The sequence below is a fragment of the Cupressus sempervirens genome, chromosome 6, assembly GCF_028749045.1.
Source record: "Cupressus sempervirens isolate cs-2001-9-10 chromosome 6, ASM2874904v1, whole genome shotgun sequence".
Classification (NCBI taxonomy): Eukaryota; Viridiplantae; Streptophyta; class Pinopsida; order Cupressales; family Cupressaceae; genus Cupressus; species Cupressus sempervirens.
Genome location: NC_143123.1, coordinates 403,584,080 through 403,601,485, shown reverse-complemented (window position 1 = coordinate 403,601,485; position 17,406 = coordinate 403,584,080). Strand labels below are relative to the sequence as shown.

General features: G+C 37.3%; 1 protein-coding gene across 3 annotated transcripts in view; it reads left to right on the top strand.

Moving 5' to 3' along the window:
* Nucleotides 1–17,406, top strand: part of LOC149552768 (uncharacterized) — a 62,905-nt gene that overhangs the window by 39,630 nt on the left and 5,869 nt on the right. For all 3 annotated transcript variants that reach the window (XM_089788313.1, XM_089788312.1, XM_089788314.1), the window contains one exon: nt 14,253–14,381. In XM_089788313.1, the coding sequence (XP_089644439.1) occupies nt 14,319–14,381 (63 nt within the window). In that variant the 5' untranslated portion in view covers nt 14,253–14,318. The remainder of the gene's footprint in view (nt 1–14,252; nt 14,382–17,406) is intronic.

Here is a 17,406-nt window from a genome sequence, read left to right as displayed (position 1 = left end):
TTACTTGCATAAACATCTGAAAGTACTGTAAGGTTGGGATAATCTAGAGGTTATAAAAATGTTGGTTTAATATAATGATAAAGCATTGTGTACACTTGTAAGTTATATTTGTTGATTGTAACTTTTGTTTGTATGCTGTTATTCGCTATTTTTAGCATATGATCATGCTCTTATCCTAAGAAAATCCATTATACTCCTTCAAATTCATTCTTTGATTTTTCACAACGTTGATATTAATTAGAGAAGGATCGAGTCAACTATTTGAAATTTAAGGTTGAGTAGAAGGGCAGAAGACTTGAGTCTAGTTATGGGTTTTGATTATGGATTTTACCTTGAGTTGCCAACATTCAGTAGTCACAAAAGCAAAATTGTGTTTCTGCATTATGAGGGCGTTACATAAAATTGAGCTTTTTTTAAGAAACCGTGGGTCCTATTTTAGTGCAAATCTTTCAGCCAAAATCACAGCTGGGGTAGCATGAAATTCGTTACTTTTTCTGCTGGGAATCCATCAAAATCATTCAGCCAAAATCACAGCTGGGGTAGCATGAAATTCGTTACTTTTTCTGCTGGAATCCTTCAAAATCATGTGTTTTGGACCACTGCTGACATTAATCACCAATTTTTTTGCTGAAAATAAAATAAAAATTTGACCAAATGCAGCTGAATTTTGTGCAAAGAGGCATGTGAGCACCATTTCTCAAAGTTCACGACGAAAAAGTCTTGTGTCTAAGGCACAAATTATTCTAGGTAAGAGGAATTTTGAAGTGTGCCTTTTAAGCATTGCAACAGGTTTAGGGCATGTGGTTGAGATTCAAATTTTATTCTAGGTATTGTTTTGCAAATTTTCTTTTGTAGTTCTCCATTATCATTTTTCAACTCTCTCCTATATTTAGTTTTTGACGATTACAATATTTTGAATTTTGAAATTTTTTTTTTCCTTATTTGAATCAAAACGAAGTTTTTCAAATAATTTTTGAAAGTTCGGTATTTTTATTTTGAGAATTTTGTTTAGCTAAGTAATATGTCTGGTATTGAGAATCTATTTTGTTCTAGTCATGGATTCACAAGATACTAGCTACTGCTAATTATTTGGAATGCGACATAATCTGGTAGGCATAGAAAGTAGGCTCATTAATAACCCAAGTGGCTATGTCAAGCATCATAGGGAAACCATATTAATTCTCAAATTGTAAATGTCTGATGATTTAATTGTTGAAGTTTGAGGTGTTACATCTGCACATACCTTGTGGGATAGTTTGCAACATAGAAGTCAAGTCTTTAAAAAAACAGTCCTATGCTTTTTAATAATTGTTGTTTAAAATGAAATTGCAAGAGGGTGTATGTAATAAACTGTGCAAATTCCTACAGCAGTTTTGTGACCACTGTATTAATTTGTGCTCAGAACTTTGACAAGGTTTGCAAATGCTGTTATATTTGTAAGTAATAAATTTGTCAAGCTATTCACCAACTTCACTCAAGTCTGTAAGAAATTTAATAATAAAACCAAACCAATGGACATCCCAGTTCAACTAACTTCATTGCAACCTGAGTCTGACGGGTTCTCCAGTTTGAAAATAGTGTTTAACCATGAAACATCTTCCAGAACAAATAAGCTGAACCACTGAGATAAACTGAAAGTGAAATCAGACACAAAACTGTTACCAAATGTATCTTACTGCAGTGGGTATTTCGTCAAACAAGTGACTGTTAATCCATTTCAGGAGCTGTGTTCACTGTACTGTTAAACTGAATATCATTGGAAAATTTACATGGGACATTTCTACAAACAGTTGTCAAATGCTCGTACTAATTATGAACCATATGAAGTTGCAATACTGAAACGTTTAGGCACTATAAATTTGAGCCTGAAATATGCGCTTAATCTGTAACACCAGTGTGAAAGCCAACCAAAGATTTCATGGAGCTCTCAACATAATTCCAGAATCAGAAATTACAATATCCATTACGCTGATTGATATGCCAGTAATAACAGTATTTTCAGAACACATTAATCGACCCAAGAAAAAGACTTAAGAAGGCGTTGATGTACAGACCCGTTATTCTGAAAGAGTCCTTTTTGGCATTGGCTGCGGTCAAATTGAGCTGTGATGCCTTCACCGAGTTTTGTTCAAATCTTAGCCGACTCTCCCAGGTTAAGCGGTAGCTTCTCAAAGAGCACACTCCGTTTCAGATTTTCCCTTGATTGTTAAGCGGAAGTTCCTTTCCCGAGCTGTTAATGAGGATGAGTGATTTCATTGCCGTCTTCTACCAACAATGTGAACCTGCAGTCACCTTCTTCACGGCTTAAACTGACCTGACCCATCAAGAAATTTATACAATGTATTCTGGTGTGAATGTATATAGTCCACCCATGTCCTCAAATTGAGCACCACGACACCCGTTACTAGCCGTATCAAGGGCACTCGAAAGCTCAAAGCTTTCACTCGGCTGTGTTCTGTCCCGAGGGAAAATCCCCCTTCTTTAATAACGTCTGGTAGTTGGTCAAACCTGAATGTCTTCTCAGCTTGGAAACAACTGCAATGTCACTTCAAATGGCATCAATATAGACCAACGTAACTACCAGAATACCTGCACTCTCATTATCTCGACTTGCTGAGCATTCTCCATACACCGGGGGAATTACACATAGGCTCAGACTGTATTTTCCAGTCTCTTAAATTACCGCCTTACCACGTTAAAGCTTCCTGTACATTAATTGTTCTAGATAGGCTTCTCTTTATTTCTCTGTAATATCCAACTTTACACTCCTTCAATAACCCGATAAGGGACCATAGCAAAAGATATTTAACAACATTAACTGATAAATCGAAGGCCTATGATAATACTTTGCACTTACTTCATGATTAAGCTGCAACTTACTGAACTTGCCGACTTTTGCACAGTTCCATGTAAACACTGAAGAAAGGAGATTGGGGTATCGTCCAATTCCTTAGTAGATTTCCAGACTTAGAGGGTTTTCGTCCTCCCAGTCCAAACCCAGGCACATTAAAGCAACCAGAACTCAGAATAATTTAATTCATAAATTCTCTTCTTGTCTGTTAATCCCAATGCAAACACGTGCATATATAGCCTTGGAATGAGGGAAAGTACAAAGTATAAGGAATGTGGGATTAAATGACATTTTTGTCCTGTAGTCACTTAAAGCTATTATAAAGTAAATAAACTTTAAAAAACATTAAAGTGACTTAGCTTTGCTTCATTTAATAAAGTTCTGGAATAAATTAAATTAAATTCCTCATTGTGATTGGAGAGCATCTTGCACCAAATTGATATTAATCTATCCGGATGTGGAGATAGATTAATTCTGTCGCCTGGAACTAAAATCGAGAAGGGGACATGACAGTCCTCCCTTTCCAGTATTGCTTGCCCTTAAGCAATCTCAACGTTGGGTTTTGCAATATGAACTCACCTTCCCAAGTGGCATCCTCATAAGGCAAGTCTTTCCACCTGATCAGATATTCCCTGACAGTCCTGTTGCGTAGCTTCCTCTCCCTGTTCTCAATCACCTCCTCTGGTACCAACACAAGTTTACCCACTTCATCAAGTGGAGGTAAACTCTCTAAAGGCACAATCTGCTGGCCCACTGCCTTCTTGAGCTATGAGACATGAAAGACGTTGTGGATCCGACTGTCACTAGGTAACTCCAGCTCATATGCGACCTCCCCTATCCTCCTGGTGATACAATAAAGTCCATAAAACCTAAGCTTAAGTTTCTTGGCCTCGCTTTTCTTCAATGAGCTCTGTCTGTAAGGTTGTAGCTGTAGAAAAACTCTATCTCGAACCTCAAAACTCCGCTCTGTGCGATGTTGGTCAGCATACAACTTCTGTTGATTCTGCGCCTGTTGAATATTATCCTTGAGAGCTCGGAGGATGTCTTGCTGCTCCTCAATCCAATCTCTGGCTAATAGTGCCCTGCTGACTGATAAAGTCAAATCAATAAAAGAGAGATGCTCATAGTCGTAGAGAGCACGGAAAGGAGTCATCCGAATAGACATATGATAGGTGGAGTTATAACAGTACCCCCCCAAATACAGCCACTTGACCCACGCTCTCTGTTGTCCTGCAATTTAGTTCCTCAAGTAACCTTCCACCCACTTGTTCACTATCTCGGTCTGGCCATCAGTTTGTGGATGATAACTTGTGCTAGGAGTCAATTCTGTACCAGTCAATCTGAAAATCTCTTGCCAAAAGGTACTGAGAAATGTACTGTCTCTGTCACAATGGTTTTAGGTAATCCATGGAGTCTGAAAATCTCTCGGAAAAACAATTCAGCTACCTGGGAAGCTGACCAATTTGTAGATATCACGAAGAAATGCGTGTACTTGGTCAACCTATCCACCACTACAAAGATGCAATCCCTGCCTTGGACCATCGGCAACCCGGTGATGAAATCCGTAGAAATGCTCTCCTATCTCTGAGCTGGAATGGGGAGGGGCTGAAGTAATCTTGCAGGAAAACCCTGCTCAGACTTGTTTTGCTGACAACTTTGGCACTCCCTAACATGTTGTAGAACATCATCCTTAAGCCCCTTCCAGGAGAATCTCTCTCTGATCTGCCTGTAGGTTTTGAAAAAACCAGGGTGCCCTGCTGTCGGTGCATCATGTATGGTGCGCATAATGTCCTTTAGTTTAGAATTGGGTACTAGGTAAATTCTGTCCTTATAATATATAATATCATTTAGTACCTTGTATCGCTCATCCTAAAGTATGCCATCCAAAATCTGACGTGTGTGCATTTTTGGAATACTCCACTAGTAGCCGTGATCTCCAATCCGTTGAAATTTCAGAAGTGACGTAACAATCCAGCACTGGGGGTCCACGAGAAAGAGCATCAGCAACAATATTATTTTTCCCCTTGACATATTCAATGTCAAAATCATATGCTTGTATCTTGCTGACCCATTTCTGCTGCCTTTCATTCAATTCCCTTTGTTCTAGGAAGTAACGTAAACTATTATGATCGGTTTTAACTGTAAATTTACTTCCTACCAAATACTCTCTAAATTTTGCTAAGGCATACATTATGGCCAGCATCTCCTTATCATATGTGGAATACAATACCTCGCTGCCCCGAAGTTTCTTGCTCTCAAAAACAATGGGGTGACAGTCCTGCATCAAAACAACCCCTATTCCACTTCTCGATGCATCACACTCTAAAACAAAGGGCTTAGAGAAATCAAGAAGCGCTAGCACTGGGCATGAACTCATCACTTGTTTCAGCTTATCAAATGCTATCATGGCGTCCTCTGTCCAAGAAAAAGCCCCTTTCCGTGTCGAATCGGTGAGGGGTGCAGCTACCTGTGAAAAACCCTTGGCAGACCGCTGATAATAGGAACATAGACCAAGGAAACCCCGTAACTCTGATACATCCTTCGACAGTGGCCAATCCAAAATTGCCTGGATCTTCTCTTGGTGCACCTTAACTCCCTCAACTCCAATCACATGACCCAAGTAAAGTATCTCGGTCAACCCAAATTCGCACTTGGATTCCTTTGCGAATAGAAAATTTTCCTCTAAGAGACCAAGAACCTCATCCAGATGCTGTAAATGTTCCTCCCAAGTGTTGCTGTAAATTAATATGTCATCAAAGAATACCAAAACACACTTCCTTAGCTGTTTTTTTAAAATATGGTTCATACAAGACTGGAAGGTGGCTGGTGCATTAGTGAGCCCAAATGGCATCACCAAAAATTCGTAATGTCCGTAATGGCATCGAAAGGCTGTCTTATGCACATCTTTTTTCTGGACCCGTATCTGATGGTACCCTGAGCGAAGATCTATCTTGGAGAAGTAAACTGCCCCATGAGGCTCATCCAACAACTCATCAATACGAGGAATCGGGTACCTATTCTTGATAGTCCTCTTATTCAGTGCGCGGTAGTCTATGCACATCCGAAGGGTGCCATCCTTCTTCTTAACCAGCACTACTGAAGATGCAAAGGGACTAGAGCTGGGTCTGATATGCTCCATGTCCAAAAGCTCCTTTATCGTCTTCTCTATTTCCTCCTTGTAATGCCTAGGATGATGATAAGGCGTAGTAATAATAGGTTTGGCTCCCTCTTCAAGCTCAATAATATGCTCAAATACTCTATCTGGAGGAATCCCAGGAGGAATATCCTCGAACACTCACCTATGCTAATCTATAATTATTTGTATGTCACAGTGATAACGCTGTCCTGTACCCTATGTCTCCTTGGACAAGATGAAGCACTGAGTAGCCCACTCTATATCATCGTGTCTCAAATGAGCCTCCATCCTATGAGCTGAAATCACCCTGGGACTACTATCAGATATAGCTCTGAGGATCACCAATCTATCATTCTGTAAGAACTCCAGCTGCATAGTCTCATGATCAAATGTATACCTACGGAGAGTACTCAACCATTGTCTTCCCAAAATAGCATCCAGTTGATGCAGGAGCATCTTGCAACAGAAAATTTATTTAAAAAAAAAAAAAAAAAAAAAAAAAAAAAAAAATTGTGGAGGAGAGAGAAAGTGACGAAAGAGGAGAAATAATAAAAAATAAAAAAGGGGAAAAAGGAGAAAAGAAAGGAAAAGGGGATTTCTATTTTCGAGGTGCATAGGTGGTATAATAGAAAAAGTAAAAAAAATAAAAAATGGTTGTCATTCCATTTATTGAGGTGTGTGGAAAGAATTCTAGAAAGTTATGAATATTGTAGAAAGTTGTTGATATTGTAGAAGGTTATGGAAGTTGTAGAAGGTTGTGGATATTGTGTAGGAGGAATTCTAGAAGGTTGTGGATAAGTCATGCATTGGGTGGTAAGTGCCTATTTAAGCAAGGCATATGAGCATTTCTAATCAAGCTTGAGAAGGAGAAGCTCGAGAAGGAGAAACTTGAGAAGTGGAAGCTCGGAAAGCTTGGAAAGTTTCAAGGTGTGAAAGAGGAGGAAGTGAAGAGTGAGTTTTCCTAAGTCTGTGGACAGAGCGCCGAATGTGAGGCAGTTTACAGCAGGATTGTGATGGACTTGTGAGTGTGTAGACAGAGTGCCGAATGTGAGGCAGTTTATAGCAGGATTGTGATGGACTTGTGAGTGTGTAGACAGAGTGCCGAATGTGAGGCAGTTTACACTTGGATCTTGGATAAAGTTGGAGAAGAGCTAGTGGCTGCAGTTTAGAAACAAGGAGGTTACTTGGTGGCTTGCGAGCACAAGTTGAGATCTTGGAGGTTTCTACTAGAGTGTGGATCTGGACTAGCTTGGGTTTGGATTGGATCTTGAGAGATCTTGTAGAAATGTTATTGTAATTGCTATTGGATTTTCAAGTATAATCAAATTGCATGGGAAGCATTTTGTCTCTCTTTGTCTCATATTGTTGCATTCTTGGTTGTGAGTTGGTAAGGGAGGTGTGGCCCTTCATCAAGTGGTATCAGAGTGTACCTTCGTCACCAATCCATTTAGATCAACCACGTAAAAATCAGACTCTAGAAGATAACCATCAAATTGAATCTGAAGGCTAGCTACCATCTCTGTGCACCTCAAAACTTCTCCACCAGCTACCTTAACATCAAACTCGGGTATGGCCACTGTCTGTAAATCCCTCCTAGATACCATCTGTGTATTGATAAAATTATGCGAGGCTCCTGTATCCAAAAGGAAAATAATACGCTGGCCTCTAACAACCCCTTTCACCCTGAAAGGATGACATGTTGGATCACTCGAAAAGGTAGCTAAAATAGGAGGCTGCTCAGTAGGGGTTTGTTTCTTCTTATTTTTACCGGGCTGCCCCTCAACTTCCTCCTCCTCCTCGCTGTCCACACTGTTATCACCTTCCTGTGGCTCTTCTACCTCTTCTTCCTCCTCAGAATCGACCTCAACGTAGTGGATTTTGCCTTTACCTAAGCATCTGTGATCAAGAGTCCAAGGCTCCCTGCAAGTAAAACATAACTTCTTCCTCCTCAATTCATTGCGTGTCTCAAAATCCAATTTGGGAGTGTTTGTCTTTTGTTGTTTTTTATCTCCCTTAAAAGAAGTGGATCCTTTATAGGATTTCTTAGGAGGCTGTGACAATGAGGTAGGTGAATCCAAATCGTGACCAATCTTAATGGTGTCATCCAAGGTGTTTGGTTTTAGGACTTTGACCAAACCTCCAAATCTGTCTTGTAATCCTTCTGTGAATAACATCACCTTGCGTTGCTCGGACATATCTGGTACTATCATTGATATCCGCTGAAACTCATCTATATAGTGATCCAAAGTCCCGATCTGCTACAACTGGGCCAAATCCCAGTAGTAAACCTCGATATCTTTCCTGTCAAAACGAGTAATCAGCTTTGAGCTAAAAACCTCTTATGAAGTGATGAGTTCGTGATCCTGGGTAACTAGTCCATGGTGCCACCAATCATAGGCTGCTCCCTCAAGATGCATCGTGGCAAATCTAATAGCTTCTGTTTCTGTCATGGGCTTGAGTGTTAGGTAGGTATCCAATTAATGAATCCATGCCCTGGCTGTAGTTTTATTGCTACCATCAAAAGTGGGAAGTGTTAATTTGTTCATAGCATGTTTAAGATCCTTGTTTTGCATCTTGGGCCTCATATCATGTTGGGGTCTCTCAGCTTCCCTCTTTTGGTTCATATATTGATTAAAAGTCAAATTTTGTTTGATTGGATCCGGAAGTAAATCCCACTCATCATATATTGCTATAACATTATCAAGTAACAAAGCTGGAGTTGCGGGTTGAGCCACTTCTTCAGCGTTATTTCCCACAAAGATGGGCATCAAGGGTCTATCTGTATTCCCAGTAAGAGTTCTTGTTGTACGGGGTGATCCTGCTATGCTACCACCCCCACTGTGATGGCTGGGTACTCCCCTATTTACAGGAGCTAACTGCTGCATGGCACCTGTGAGCTGCTGTAATACTGTAGCAAGGTTATTTTGCCCTTCTCTAATGGTCCGCAAGGTTTCCATTACTTCCCTATCTACTGCTTCGTCATTTCGTGCCATTGGAGAAACTAGTGCTTGTTCCTGAACCTCTTCAAATCTAGTAGTTTGTTCAATCTGTAATTTTGGCCCAAAGCTTATATCCTCATCTACTGAATAACTATCTTCCACTACAAGATGTTCTGAAGATTCTGTCTTTTCCAGCTGAAGATGACGGAATGTATACTGCCTTTTACTCATTCATGAACCTGCAAAAATAGTTTTCCCCACAAGCTGGCAGGGTCTGTGGCTCTGATACCACTGTAATAAACTGTGCAAATTCCTACAGCAGTTTTGTGACCACTGTATTAATTTGTGTTCAGAATTTTGACAAGGTTTGCAAATGCTGTTATATTTGTAAGTTGTTCTCCATTTGCATATCAATGACACAGAATTTTATGCTTCAACATTTTGTCAAGATGCAATCAAAAGCTAGAGTTTGTCTTCACAACATTTGCCTATTATGCCTCAAGTCAACAATTGTATTTCAAAGGTAAGCTTGATTGTGATTTCACTAAATTAGTTGTCACGTCAGAATATGAGAAGATTACATTCAGTAATTCCACAAAGGGCATGTTCATTTTCCTCTTTGCAAGGGTTTGTCTAGTGTCTTATATAATGAAGGTTGCTCTTTGTTTCTATGCATCTTAGAATTCATTTGGTAACTATTGGCTAAACCTCTAGATCTTCCAAGTTTTGTCAAAGATGGGATTATTAGAACATTAGTTTAATATTATAGTAAAGTGTTTATGTACACTTGTTAGTTGATAAGTTAGTTTGTTGTATCTATGTTTATTATTGGATTATAACCACTTCCTATTTTCAGTATATGATCTATAATATAATGCTATGGTCTCCACTTTAGATAATCATGCCGATGTCTTTCATCTCATGCATTGATTTTTACCAAATAGACAATCATGCCAATGTCTTTCATCTCATGCATTGATTTTGACCAAAAGTAGTTATCGTCTGATGAAGTATGGTAAAGTCAAGATTAGCTTTGACATATTGCAAAACTCACTTTGCACCTATAAGCAATGAGAATGCTTTAATTTTGACAAAAATCAAGACAAAGAGCTAACTTCAAAACAAAGGCCTAGTTGAGTGGATGTAAGAATCTAAGATGTATCGAACTGCCCACCAAATATTTGTTGGGTGATTTATCAATTGTTGATGAATCATCAGATGATGACTACTTTATCTCCAGGTTTTGAAGATAAGTTATTATATATCATTCATTAAGGCTCCAAAAATCAAGAGCTAAGTTCGAGACAAAGAGAATGCTTTAATTTTGACAAAAATCAAGACAAAGAGAAGTTCAAAACAAAGGCCTAGTTGAGTGGATGTAAGAATCTAAGATGTATCGAGCTGCCTGCCAACTATTTGTTGGGTGATTTATCAATTGTTGATGAATCATCAGATGCTGACTACTTTATCTCCAGGTTTTGAAGATAAGTTATTATATATCATTCAAGAAGGCTCTAAAAGTTTTGTGGCATATTTGATTTGAACCATAAACATACCATGGTCAGACTGCTAAAATTAAACTCCTAGGTAACAACCTAAATCCAATGATTTGGATGATGTTTTTGGTAGAGGGACTCTTTTCAGGGAGGTAGTTCGAGGGGCATTTATTGAGGACGACAGGGGAACAATTATATATTTATATAACACTTGTTAAAAGGATGTTCAATGATGTTTGCAAAACCCTGCCTGCCAACCACATTTCAAAAAGAAATTGTTTGTTTGTACTATTAACACAGTACGACATTATACCAGACCATGGCAAATGCACTTTAAATCTCTTTTGCGATTGACAATAATTGACTTAGATACTATATCAAGAATTTGAAGTTCGCTACTTTTTTGAACAACAAAATCAGGAATCTAAATATTGCTTTGAGTGTTAGTTGTTGTATACTTATATCTGTTATACAGTCTAATGTCTCATAATATGGTTACAAAATAAATATGGCAAATGCCTTACTATATGAGTATTTCAAAATTTTCTGTATTTTAAAAAATTGCTATCCTTGAAAAAGGGTCTTCTGTCCTAGCTGTCCTAAAACACATTTTGTATCCCTTGGCATAATTTGCTCAGACATTTACATAGATTAAAATTGAATGTTGCTCATTATTAATGACCAAATGTCATAGAATGTGAAGGTGATGCTTTCATGTTGTCGTCATTAATGCCGATATCCTTGGCATATTAGTAGAGGTGTTCATTGAAGGATGTACCTAAAATATTTGTCCTTAACCGTTTCAGTGCTGTTTCAATTTAACATGCAACATATGATGGATCGATTGTTTGGGTTTGGTCCTATTTGGAGCTTGGTCATTTTTTTGGGTCTAAGAAGCTACCGCATAGCGTGTAATGTGCTGAATTTTTCCATTGATACTGAATGCTTTGGAGATGGTGTTGCATGTTGGCATGTAAGATCTGTTATATTGATTGAGTTGGTTCATGTTTCATTCCTTACCACCGCGAGAATGTTTTACGTGTGACCTATTTTAAATTGGTTTTGGCTGACAGGGATGATGACATCAAGCAGTATAAGAAGAGCGAGGATGTTAGTTTTTTGGGTGGCTTTTGTGACGCTTGTATGTGGAGTGATTGCGAATCCGTTTATAGTGGATCTGTGTTCTGATGATCATGTGTATGGATGCAATTGGTACCAGACTGATATCTCATTTCTGTATTGCGGAGTATTGGTGACAATGATCTCAGAGGCAGATTTAATCTCATTTCATATATTCTGGTAGTGAGCCTAATTATACTGGCAGCGAGTCTATTTGTATTGCCAATTAGTTACGTATAGAATCTGGCAGCCCCCTACTTTGCCATAGAACCGTCGGGCCCGCCCCTGTTCCATATAAGGGCTACAGGCATTAGCCACCAGATTCTATATGCAGTGAGTCTATTTGTATTGCCAATTAGTTACGTATAGGAATCTGGCAGCCCCCTCTTTGCTATAGAACTGTAGGGCCCGCCCCTGTTCCATATAAGGGCTATGGTTATTAGCCGCCAGATTCTATACGTAACATTCAGAATCTGCAACTTATCATAGAGGGGGCCTATAGCCTATTAAAATAATGGGCTGGGCCCCCCTTCAGATTATTGTAGGGGCCACTATAGAATAATAGGGCGTGTGTCATGAAGCCACAATAATAACTTTGGTGGTTTTGATTTCATCATTGGACTTGTTGGGTCTGGTGGAGCAGGGGTAGGAGGGTACTAATAATTTTGAGCATATTGGCCATTTGATATAGCAAATGAATTTTAGCCATTACTAACTTGAGGATGAGATTGAAATTGATAGTATGAGGACTGAGGAATAGCATTTTCATGAAATGAGGGGAAATAGTAGTCATTTCTATGGAATGGTCTCAAGCTAAAATCACCTTAACTAGTGTCACCTTAACTGGCATTCATTTCATGAGAATTAGCTTCCCTGTGGTTTTTTCTAGTTTGAGTTTCCATATAATTTATGGCGTTCTTTGTGTTGGTGTTTCTGTGATTTCATGTATACATCTACTTAGAATGTTTGATTGATTAACTGATAGATCAGAAGTTCATATTGCTATTGTTCATGAGTTTACCGACAAAGTAAAAGTTTCAGAAAGTGTGTGGGAATAACTGATTCACCCCGTGTAAAGATTCAGAGCAAGCATTGATGTTGTGGTTAAGAGAAGTTCAAGCATGTGATCAGTCACAATCAGTCACACCGTTATAGACGGGAATTCTCAATGAGTTCTTAATTTTGCAAGCTCAATATCATCAGACTTGTTTATGATATTTGTCTTATTTTCAATAGCTAAAGGCCATGTTTCTAGGCTTGGGAAGTAATTCTCAAATTTTATTTTCTCCTCAGCTTGTGAACCATCAGAGAAATGTGTTCATTTGTCAGAAAGATGATAATTTTATTGCCCAGCCCTGGTGATATTTATAATTTACTAAAGAATTAACACGTAAAATAGTAAAAATTGATTTACCAGATTCTGTACATGGAATATCATTCTTATTTTCTGTCGTTGTTCATCATTAAATCACTTATTATATTTCAAGACATTAAGAAATATTGTTCAGATCTTTCAAGTTTCTTTTGATTGATGGAAGATTTGCTGGATTCTGTACATGGAATATCATTCTTATTTTCTGTCATTGTTCATCATTAAATCACTTATTATATATCAAGACATTACAAAATATTGTTCAGATCTTTCAAGTTTCTTTCTATTGATGGAATTATGTTTAGCAGCAAAGCCATAACATTTCTAAAAACTGAGTTGTGGGTGTTTGCATCTTGATTCATGTATCTCTGTTAGCTGACCTAGACGTTGTAAAATATCATGACAAACACTTACCGTAGGTTTTTTGCCAATGGGGTAGCAAGTTAAGTGGGCTTATCTTGGGGGGAACTCCATGGTCAAATGTACTTGAGTTAGAGGAGTACTGGAATTTATGGCCTCCTCGGAAGTCTTGATACTTCGCCTATGGGACAATTACATAGATGCAATGACTGCTAAGTGGACCATTCATTCTCATGAGGGATGAGTTTGTGTGAATCACTAGTAATGAAATATAGATCAACAAGTTTTCCGATTCACTCAAAAACCTTACAGTTGAAATGTGATATTAATCTCTTCAACTTATACAATTGATAATATAGTTAATATTCATTTGACAATGTGAAATGGTGCCCATTATCATCGGTTGTCAAAGATTGTCTCCTATGATAAGTGGCAGCTTCTTAGAAGGCAACATTAGCCGCCGTGCTTGCTGTGATATTGGCTGTTCATCTTACATGCTTAAAAAATGTTGATTGAAGGCATTAGACTAGACCGAGGATGCCATAGTGGTGCTTCAAATAGTGTAATTGTCCCTGCACCTCAGGTGTCTTAATTACGCACGTCTATCAAAAGTTAGTTGATTGCTGATCACAGTTAATCTTATATATCCAGTTGTAAGTGGTATATTCAGTACTCTACAAACTTTTCTTACCATGCTTAAATAAAGAACATTTTACAATTGACTAGCCTTCTTTTTAAAGTAGAGAGCTACTTATTGAATTTTCATTTGATCATACTGCAAGTTGAGTTTGTTTTGATCTGTCACATGCCATTTTATGTACATTTTGAACACAAGCTCATACACTAGTCACCTTATTTTTTTGAATAGGTTTTAACTTATTGTTAAAATTCTTATTTTTTGAAGCAAATGACATTTCCATTTTTATATAAACTCTCATTTTATTTTGTAACGTTCACATATTATGTCATAATTTTGCAGACAAGTTCACTTGAAGCTTGAATCCTGGTCTCTGTGGTAGAGCAAGTATTGTGTAATTTTGTACTCATGGAATCTTCAAAGAAAAGTGATTCTCAAAAAGTAGTCGTGTTGAACAAATCATTGAAATTGGTGAGCATTTTGTTTCTTTAGTGATTTCAATATGGTTGTGAGAAGATTTTTTGTTCTTGTACTTTGAATTTGTCTAATTTTAAACATGAATTATATATAATTCAAATAGGCCTAGTCAAACTCCATTGTTTATATCTTTTTGAATTCTGGAATGACATTCTTTAAACATAAGTTACTGGCTTGGGTATGGGTATGAAAATCTGGTAAATGGATATGCGGATTTCCTTTTTGGGGTTTGCATGTGTGCATATGTATATATAACTATATATACAAATAAATTAAAGAAATATACAGATTTGTAAAACTAAATCATTTTGCAGAATGATACTTCATTAGTGATCAATACCAAATGCCAGAGATAATACGGTATACTGATGTCAATTGATAGTCAAGAATTAAAAATGTTCAAGCAAGCGATATCATATATGTCTAGTTTCATGATTCAAATAGTGAAAAAATTACAGTTACAAAATTGACAATCATAATTGGTATTTGTCTCCTATCTTCATCGTTCAATTTAGTTCATCAGTCATCAAAAGTATTATCAAAAAAATCATCTATTGAATTTTCAGCTGCTGCGAGTTCATGATATTTTGAACGCAAAGAGCTTCTGCTTGCATTGGATGCACCATGTATAGGTATTTCGTCATCATTATCATCATCCATAATGACTCTTAACATGTTCCTCAATGGTTGCGTCCAAGTTGGTGCTACATCCCAAAGTTTTGCTGCCCCCTCCTTGTATTGGGAATCCTTACGTGATAGAAGATGTAAATTGGAAGAATATAAACCAAGTCATTAGCTCTTTTTGAAGATAACTGGTTATGCTTCATTGTGTGGATAAAGGAGTATCCCCTCTGATTCTGTTCAGCAGCACAAGAACTTCCAACCTATAGAGAAAACCAATAAAATAAAAAGTTAAAAATAAACTAAAGAACTTAAGTACTAAATTCAACAATACTAGTGGTAAAAAAATTATGAGAGGATCTTTATTGCTATATGTTGGAGGTACATTTAAGCTTGACCATGAAGGTACCATCATATACTAGAGTTCATTTTGAATTGGTCATTAACAACACAAGGAAAAAGATTTATTCCAGAGATAAACAAGCCAAATTCTCTCTTAACATTTTTCTTTCCACTTCTAGATGCTCGAAGAGCCTACTAAATGCTTTTATGTGCTCATTAGCAACTTTAGAATCTCTATATGGTTTTAATCTTCTTGATAAATGAAGTACAACATTGTTATAGCACCTTGAAGATGGGGCATATGCAAGGAGGTAATGACATGGTCATCGTGTATCAATGATGATAAATGATTCATTCCACCTTTTTGAAAAATGTTTCTTTAGTGTCATTCTCTTTTATTTATTTGCATTACCACTTTTATTTTCTCTATCATTTGCCCATGCCATTATAGACATCCCCCAAGCATGGTGCATCTATATCAACAAACCAAAGTATAATCATGACAGGGTTGGTGAAATCCAATGCATGTTCCTCAAGAGCCCACAAACTATCATCCAAGATCAATGACTTTATCTATAGGCCTATCTTTGTATTTGAACTTCCATAGACACTATTAGTTGCTAATAACTATTGCCCCAGTGCCTCTTGCACCTTCATAAGTTGTCTCATAACCATTATATGAGAATCAAATTAGGTCTCAACAATCCAAGATCATGTTAATATTAAGTTAATAATACATAAAGAATATGTGAATAACACATTTGAAAAATATTACAAATTTGATATACTTATTGATGTTCAACATGACAAATAAAAATGAATAAATAAATAAATTTTATATTTAACAATTCCAATTTTTAGAGAGCTCTAAAAATTGCTTGTGACATATGGTGGTTCGTCGCAAACATGTGAATCTCCTTGCCTTCTTGATATATTTCTTTGACTGACCATTTGGGTGCCAATTGCTTGCATCACCAAGTTGAGGGAGTGTATAGTGAACGGTGTCCAGAAAATGTGCTCATATCTTGCTTCAACCAATGCACTTGCAGCCCTACAATCTTTTTGCATTGTCCATAATTACTTGGATTGCATCTGCATGACCTACCATCTATATGGAGTCAAATGAGGATCCTTGAAATGAACTCCGCATCTTTGATTTCCCCTTCAAAATCAACCACCCTCAAATACATTGCCCCTTAAGGGAAAATTGCAATAACATTTATCATTGAGTAGTTTTTGCAAGCTTTCCATCCATCGAAGATCATAGAAACACTAGATTCAATCCAAGAATCTCTAATTGCTTTCAATTAGGCCTTTACATATTTATTCTTTCCTAACAATAGTGTGGTACACATTCATACGTACCACATGCAACCAAGAGGTGTCCTCTAGATTGTTGACACCATTCTCTATTGATATGGTGGTCTCACCAAGTTGAATGAAAGACCATTGGCATAGATGCAACATGCAATCTTTTGGTTAGCAATATCTTGTGTCCGTTTTAAATGCTTTGTCCAATGGACCTCTATTGAAGGTGGGAATTTTTATTCCATTTGTCTTTAGTAGAGGGTATAGGCAAGAAGGGATGTTTGGAGGCTGTTACTCTATCAATGGATACATCCATAGTTTTTTTCTTTCCAAAATTATATATTTTTTATACCTTTTTCCATAATTTTATTTTCATCTTCTTATTCTTTTATAAATGCCATTGTTTGTGTGGGGGGCATCCCTTTCTTATCTTAGTCCCCACACTTTGAAATCTCGTTAGCAATATGGCTTATAAAGTGAAGTTTCATTTGAGAATTTGAGATATCTTTTGTTAGTTATAGTAATTATAATTCCAAATTGTTGATGTGAGTTTTCTTCCACTACAACGTGCAAAATCAAATACTTAATGTTTCCAAGAGAAACACCAAACACTCATTCCTCTTGTGATATAAGGTCATCTCTCATGCTAAGCTTGCAAAGTAAGATCGTAAAATGATTTCAAGGCTCCTTAATTGTGGATAGTTGCTCAACGAAATGATGTGATATGTTGGTAAATACTTGGGACCTT